General features: G+C 38.9%; 1 protein-coding gene across 1 annotated transcript; it reads left to right on the top strand.

Annotated features, from left to right (window-relative positions):
• Positions 1 to 4,592: 4,592 nt before the first annotated feature.
• Positions 4,593 to 8,038, top strand: LOC141601853 (uncharacterized). Its single transcript, XM_074422159.1, has 2 exons — positions 4,593 to 5,015; positions 7,083 to 8,038. Exon 2 carries the CDS (start codon positions 7,097 to 7,099, stop codon positions 8,036 to 8,038), a length of 942 nt encoding a protein of 313 aa, XP_074278260.1. The 5' UTR covers positions 4,593 to 5,015; positions 7,083 to 7,096.
• The last annotated feature ends 353 nt before the right edge of the window (positions 8,039 to 8,391 follow it).

The following is an 8,391-nucleotide window of genomic DNA, read 5'->3' on the forward strand; positions in this document are numbered from 1 at the left end:
TATTTGAGATCGAAATCTGAGAGCATCAAAGTCCATCTTGCTAGGCGTCCGTTGAGGACGGGTTTTTCCTAGAGGTATTTTACTGGATCCATTTTGGAGTATATTTTGACGGAGTAGCTAAGCATGTAATGGCGTAGCTTCTTCGTCGCCCACACAAGAGCGAGGCATGTCTTTTCGAGTTGTGCGTATTTGCACTCGTACTCCAAGAACTTCTTACTAAGGTAGTAGATAGCCCTTTCTTCCTTTCCTACGGTTTGAGCTAACATGGCACCCATGGCTGTTTCGGTTACTGTGAGATATAAACTAAGAGGTTGATCTTGTTGAGGTGGCATGAGCATTGGTGGTTTAGGCAATATCTCCTTGATTCGGTTAAATGCCTTCTGACAGTCATCATCCCACATGGTGTGATCCGTTTTCTTGAGCTTCTTGAAGATAGGTTCACAAATCATGGTGAGTTTCGATATGAATCGACTTATATATTGCACTTTCCCCAGTAATCCTCTGACTTCTTTTTCCGTTTGAGGTTGTGGCATTTCGATCAGAGCCTTGATTTTTGAAGGTCTATTTCTATACCTCGTTGGCTAACGAAATATCCCAGGAGTTTGCCAGATGTTACTTCGAATGCGCACTTCTGAGGATTGAGCCTCATGTTGTATTTTCGTAGACATGAGAAAAATTTGCGAAGGTTCGCAATGTGCCCCTCTCTATCCTTGGACTTGACAATCATGTCGTCTACGTATACCTAAACTTATTTATGCATCATGTCGTATAAGAGTGTAGTTGCGGTGCGTTGATATGTAGCTCCGGCGTTGATTAACCCAAACGACATGACCGTATAGCAATAGGTTCCCCATTGAGTGACAAAGGCGGTGTTATGCATCTCTTCTATGGCCATCTTGATTTGGTTATAACCCGCGTACCCATCCATGAAGGATAGTAACGCTTGGTATGCGGTATTGTCCACCAATATGTCGATATGTGGTAGAGGGAAGTCATCTTTAGGACTTGCTTTGTTTAAGTCCCTAAAATCAACACAAACACGGATTCTCCCATCCTTTTTGGGTACAGGTACTATGTTAGCTACCTAGTCAGAATACTCGGAAACTTTGATGAACCCGGCTTTGAATTGCTTATCGACTTCTTCCTTAATCTTGAGAGCCCATTCTGTTCTCATTCGACGAAGCTTCTGTTTCACAGGCTTGAAACCTGGCTTAATTGGGATTCTATGTTCGGCGATATTCCTGTCGATCCCTGGCATGTCTTTATAGGACCAAGCGAAGACGTCTTTGAACTCGTGTAGGAGGTCTATGAAATCGGCCCTTTCGGTAGAGCTCAAAGTAGTCCCTATCCTAAGTTCTTAGGGTTCTAGTTCGGTTCCTACATTGATGGGTTCGGTGTTCTCTATTACTGGTCCCCCTTCCCCTTCCTGTAAAATTTCTTTGGCTATGTAGGGAGGTATCTCAATTGAGTCTGGGTCTTGGTCATCCTCAGTATCATCGTAAACAGAATTGCACTCAAGATAACACAAAGAGTAAGCGGAACATGATTTATTCATATTAAAGTTTGAGAAAAGTTGAAACAAAGAAGCCATCTGATCTTTGGTCAGTGGCGGTAAAGGGACAGTTGTTGGGACATTTCCCGAACTACTATTACTATTTGAGGCTAAGCTAGGAGAAACAAAGGGAATGGGGATGACGATAGGAGGAGACTCCCTAGCGACTTCTCTAGACTCTGACTCTGACTCCGACTCCGACTCTGACTCGAATTCATCATCTTCTAGTTCTCCTTTGAACATCTCTCCTTCTCCAGTTGTGAGCTTGAAGTGTCTTCCTTGATTGTTGGTCCACTTGATTGATTTTCTCCATTCTTTCTGCTGATTCGTGTTTGTTTCTGTGATTAACGCGGTAGGGTTGATGTGATCGTCTTGAAGTATCATGGTAATGATTTCATCCTGCGCGGCTCTAATAAATCGATCTTCTCCAAACAATAGACTAACAGCTTGTTCGTCTAAGCAAGGTGCTTGACGAGTTTTGACGGTAGGAACCGTTTCTGGAGGAATGAAGTAGCAATCGTGAAAGATCTCGATTCCGGCTAGCTTCCTTTCGAGACAGTGCCAAGGCTCGGGAAATCCGTGAAAGAGTTCTGGACTTCCTTCCTTAACGAAGTATCCATTTAGGGTAGGGAGATAGGGTCGCATTTGGACTCCTACGTACTTACGGTTTTGAACTTGAGCAAGCATCTCGAGAACTTCCTCTTTGGTGGGTTTGTATCCTAGTCCAAGTGGTATTGTTTTTGAGTTGCCTTCCTTGTAGGGTGCGTAGGTGTTTCTTCGGATAGGGTTTAAAGGCATTCCAGGGAAGTATCCCTGGGATTTGAGTATGTGGTTGACCACCAAGTTGGAGTAGGGATCGTAGTATAAGGGTGCCAATTCACTTTGTATGACACTTATGCTTTGGAAGCCCCCAAGTTCATATACTGGATTCGCAAGGACTTGATTATTCGACTTCTTTTCGATTATTGCCTTGATGGGTGACGAAGTGATCGTCACCACTTTGCCATTTAGTGGGATCTTGATCTTTTGATGAAGGGTGGATGTTACCGCTTTGGAAGCGTGAATCCAAGGTCTTCCTAGAAGTATGTTGAAGGAAGCTTCAATGTCCACTATTTGGAAGTTAACCTTTCGCTCAATTGGCCCTGTGGCTATGGTTAGGTTGATGAGTCCTACTACCTTTCGTCGTGTACCATCATATGCGCGAACACCTTGATTGGTAGGGATTCAATCCGACTCTTTCATGCCTAATTTGTATGCCGTTTTGAGGGGTATGACGTTGACCGCGGAGCCATCATCAACCAAGGTCATTGGCACATTCTTCTTTAGACAAGTGACGGTGATGTAAAGAGCCAAGTTGTGACTAGTGCCAAAGGGTGGCAAATCTTCGTCTGAGAAAGTAATAGGATTACTTAGCTTCGGTGATTCTTGGAAGACCAAGTAGACTACATCTTCGGGTGTGGAGTTATATGCTACATTTAGCTTGGCCAAAGCTTGCAGTAAAGCTTGGCGATGTGGGAATGAGCTTGCTACTAGTTGCCAGACTGAAAGATCAGCCTTTGTCTTCTGTAATTGCTTGAGCAAATGATCAGTGGAGTCATCTTCGTTATCATTTGGTGTGACAACGTTGGTTGGACCATTTTGAGTAGTACTTTGATATGGACGCCCCGAACGAGTTAGGTGGTCCACATCTTGGTCTTCACCATTTTGGACTATTTCCTTGACTAGGGAGTTTTCAATGAGATACTCGTCCTCATCATCATCGGCCCATACTACATTGATTGTAGCTAGTTCCCTCATTCTCATGATTTCGTCTTCTAGTCGTGTGATTTGGTCTACTAGTTTGTCAACCACGGCGACTATTTCTTGCATAGTGGCATTTTGAGAAAAGATTAATAGCGCATGTTCTTTGGATGTCGCATTGGGGTCATGTAAAGTTGTCACCACGTTTTCTAATTCCCAAACTTGCCTATCCACACTCCTTGCCCATGTGATGAAGTCGGCGATGGTAGGGGAAATGGTAGAGTAGAACCCTTCATTCTCGATCGCGTAGATCTCATCTTCAATTGGAGAAATGAGGTGTGAACAATCTAAGGTAGATTCTTCACTTGTGATCACTAGAATCCCAAGAGGGTTCTGAGTGTTGTTGGGTTTGCCTCCCGGCGGTATTGGTAGTCGACCATCCTCTATCATGTCTTGAAGCACATTTTTCAATTTGTAGCATTTTTCTGTGTCGTGCCCCTTACCCCTATGATATTCACAGTATGAGTTCTCGTCCAAGAACTTGGACTTCTTTTCAGGTTCGGGAGTAGGTCCTATGGGTTGGAGTTTGCCTTGCTTCATTAACCTCTTTAAAGCATTGGAGTAAGTTGTTGGAGCTAGTGTCCTCCACAATAGTGCGTTAACATAATAAATCTCATTAATAGAATATCATCAGATATTTAATTATTTGATCCTCGTCAGTTGATTAACGTAAATCGATAACGGTTGGCTGACTAGAGTTTGACGTTATTGTCGTGAGACGGCGGTGATCAACTGACCCCTTTCGGTCACACCTAAAGGAACGAACCCCAATTGATAACTAATTAATTGTATGAGATACAATTCATTTAGTCCCTTGATTTATCAACTAAGAGGTTAGTCGATTAGTATTAGAGAGATTTCGAGTTGCGAACTCGAGGAGCGGCAGTTATTATTTAATTATGCGATAATTAAATAATAAGTTTTAGGAAACGGGTTTTAGTTAATTAACTGTTAATTTACTAAAATTGTACTAATTGATTAATGTGATTAATATTAGTACGTAAATAATATGTGTAGTGGTACACGTATATTTACGGAGTGAATTGGACGAATTTATTATGGAAGCATTTAAACATGAAACGATGTTTAAAATGAAAATTACACGGATTTGTGCGACAAATATAAAAACCAACATGGACCCGTATATGGTCATGTGGACCGTGTAAAATAAGTGCAATGAATGATTACTTACATAATCATTTTTACCCTTATTTTGTATACTACCATAATATATGTCTTATACTACATTTTGCATGTGATGTAAGATAAAAATATAAAACAAAAAATTGTCCACTTGATGACACTCCACCCGCCACTTCCATTTCCCATTCTACACTCCATATATTTGTTCACTACTCCACTCTACCTCTTACACAATTCATTTTTTTGCATGTGAACAAAACTTCCTCCATCTCTCTACAATTATTCTCTAGTATGCATTATTACTAAGAATAGTTAGTAATATTACTAGTATTATTATCAAGGGCACATATTAATAAGTTACTAGTTCTTACTTATTAATATTATTTGGGTTGTTCTTGGGTGCTACTTGGAGGAGACTTTCTAGTTGAAGGTTATACAAGGAGGATCATCCACATATATTTAGCTCAAGAACAAATTAGTAAGGAGAACTAATTTGTGCCCATTTTACCTTATAATCAATGTAAGGAAATTGTTTTTCCTTATACTTTGTTTTTATGCTTTCATATTAGCATGCATGTTACATAGATCACATAAATAACTATTTATGAGATAAATTTATTTTATTAGAGAGTCTAATATGGATCTATGATCTTTCAAGTGGTATCAGAGCATAGGCTTGTAATTTGCATGTTGATTTTAAGCATTTTTATGAATTATGAGATAATTAGTAAAAACTCAAAAATTGTGTTAGAAGAGGTTTTGGCACGAAATTTTTGGGACATGCATACCTACTGATCTCAAAAGGTTTGTGGAATTTTTGGTGATTTTTCAAGTAATTTTGCTAATTTTAATGATTTTTGGTAGAAACCGAGTCAAAATGTCGCATTTTAGTGAAAAATTGACTAAAATTAGTTAAATGTTGATTCGGTGCATGGCCTTTTTATGGTATTTCATGCATGTTTTCTACTGATTGTATGCAAAAGGTTGAAGGTTGGTTCGAATTTTTTGCATGTTTATTGATTTTTTTGAGTAAAAAGTCGATAAAAGTCAAATTAATTAATCATTATTTCGAAATTTTTGATTCTGCCCATGATAAATTTATGTACATTTAATAATATTATTTAAATGTCAAAAGTGATTTTGCATGTGTGTTTTCACTTTGTTTTGATGATTTATTGGTTTTAGTGGTTAAAAACCGATAAATATCGATCTTTTTCTTCACAAAATTTATCCGAAATTTTTGGGCAATTTTTATGACTTTTTGGTGTTCTTGGGAGTGTTCCAGAATACTAAAAATTTTTGTTTCAATTGTTTGGGTAATTTTTCAATTATTTTGGATTTTTACTTAAATATTATGATTTTTCCGATTTAATTAGCAAATTATCACCAAACCAAACTAATTATTTATCATAAAATTAGTGAGGACTAATTTTTAGGTTCAAAACAGTTTGGACAATTAGTTTGGACTTAAATGAGATTTAAGAGTTAATTATTGATTTTTACATGTTAAAAATCGATTAAATCCACAAAACCGAGATGGATACCAATGAAGATAGGTAGGGCGATTTTGGCATCATATTTACAGCATTTTAAGCATATTTATTTAAGTTGAATGAATGATTGTCATTTATTTAAAGTATTTATCTTTTGTACCTAGTATGGCCTAGTTAATTTTTAATCGTTATTACCCGAAATGAATGGGAATATCGATTTGTTTGTAATTAAATACGATCTCGTATCGTCGGTTTGTAATTAATTAATAGTTTTATTCATTTTATTAATTAATGTATAATAGGAATAGCTATGTAATTCATTTGTAATAGTTATTTTACCGGCGTTTCCAAAAGACGGATTACAACGAGACGGAGTCTATTTTTGGAAGGTGTTCCAAATCCCACAAGGAAGAGCCACTTAAGGAATGAAGAGGCAAGGGACCAAGGAGTTGGTTTCCGAAGTGTAATAGACTAGTTGTTTATTAACTAGGAGGCCATACTAGGATTTAATCATATGCTTACATGTTTGCTTGTTTTATTTTCGCGCATGCCAAAATCGCCATTCACATGCATATTCTTTTTCGCGATTGTCAATTCACGTCATTTATATTCACTGAATTAATTCACTTATAAGGAATTTATGACTAAATTGACAAGATCTCTCACTTAACTAAAATTGAGATTAGCCTTACCAATTAGTAACACCTATGAATCTCTTGTTCATTAGAGCCACGCTCGCCTGCGGGTGTTCTCTTTTTACCTTGGGTAAGTAGGGTGGTAAGCGGTTATCACACGCCAAAATTGGTTGGACTCAACGGGATATAAGACGGTCTTGTGTTCCGGGGCTAGTAGATAAATTTGAGGAAATTTGTCGACCAAGAGTTCTAGAGGTAGAATTAGTCAACGTGACTTACCGAATTTACGCAATTATGGGATGTTTCGCCCAAGCGATGCTCATTTTTGTTTAATATTTGGGTCTTGGAATCATTTATATAATTTAGTGGGAGATCATTATATAAATGCTAAAACTTGCTAAACATGTTTTTACAAGTATTTTTAAAACAATGAATGTTAATTTTTCCTTTTTGTTGTAGCATTTTAATTCGCAATGGCAACTTCATCAACTCCATCGACTACTTCACTAGGCAAAGATTCATGGCTAAGGTCCGTAATGGACAAATGTATTTTAAAAGATGACGGTAGTAACTTTCTTGAATGGGAATCCAACATCAAAAGTGCCGCGTTGTCCGACAATGTGCTCACTTACTTGACCGATGCTCCTCCTATTGAGCCCGGTGCAAGAGCTTCATCGGCGGTGCGGACCGCCCATGATGACTATGTGAGGATGTTGAATGATATCAAGAATGTGTTGATATGGTCAATATCGCCAAACCTCAAGCTATCATGCATTTCTTTAAATGCTTACGAGATATTCACTCGTATGATCACTATGTTTTCACAAACACCTAAAGTCCGTCAATACGATGCGGCGGCACGCTTCTTTGAAGCTAAGCTTGAGAGGGGCCAAAAGGTTGGTCCCCATGTCCTTAAAATGGTCGAATATGTTGACATCCTAGAGCGTCTAGGGTGTAAGATTCCTAAAACTCTTGTGGTGGATCGTATCCTTCACTCACTCCCCACCAAGTTTGCCCACTTTAGGGTAAACTACAACATGAATGGTATGGATAAGAGTTACCATGAAATTCATGCACTCCTCACCCAAGCGGAGAGGGATATGGAGGCTAGTGGGAGTGAAAAAGGAGATGTTTTAACCATGAAGTTAAAGAACATGTCTCTTGGAGTCAAGAAAGGAAAAGGGAAAGAAAAGTCCCAATTCAAGAAATCGTCAAAGAAAATTGACAAGGAAAAGGGGAAGGCCGTTGTGAATGGCAATCCCAAGGCAAAAAGTGTCAAGCTCTCCGAGGCCGAATGTTTCCATTGTAATGGGAAGGGGCATTATAGGAGGAGTTGTCCCAAATACTTGGAGGATCTCAAGGAAGGGCGTGTGACGCCTATTGGTATGATTTCCTCTCTATGTGATAGACGTTAATTATGCTTGTACTTCCACTTGGGTACTTGATACCGGATGTGGCTCTCACCTTTGTAACCATTTGCGGGGTATAAGGGACGTGCAAGCACTAGCAAAAGGTGATGTGGATCTCCGCATGGGCAATGGAGCTAGAGTAGCCGCCGTTGCCGTAGGGACCTATGTGCTCACTTTAGCTAGTGGTTTAGAGTTGTATTTAAATAAGTGTTATTTTGTACCAACTTTAACTAAGAACATCATCTCCATTTCCGCGTTAGACGCAGAAGGCTTTTGTTTTATGATTAAGGACAAGTGTTGTACTTTTTCTTTAAATGATGTGGTTTATGGCAAGGCCATTTCAATTGGAGGCATTTATG

The sequence above is a fragment of the Silene latifolia genome, chromosome 9 (genome assembly GCF_048544455.1).
Source record: "Silene latifolia isolate original U9 population chromosome 9, ASM4854445v1, whole genome shotgun sequence".
NCBI lineage: Eukaryota > Viridiplantae > Streptophyta > Magnoliopsida > Caryophyllales > Caryophyllaceae > Silene > Silene latifolia.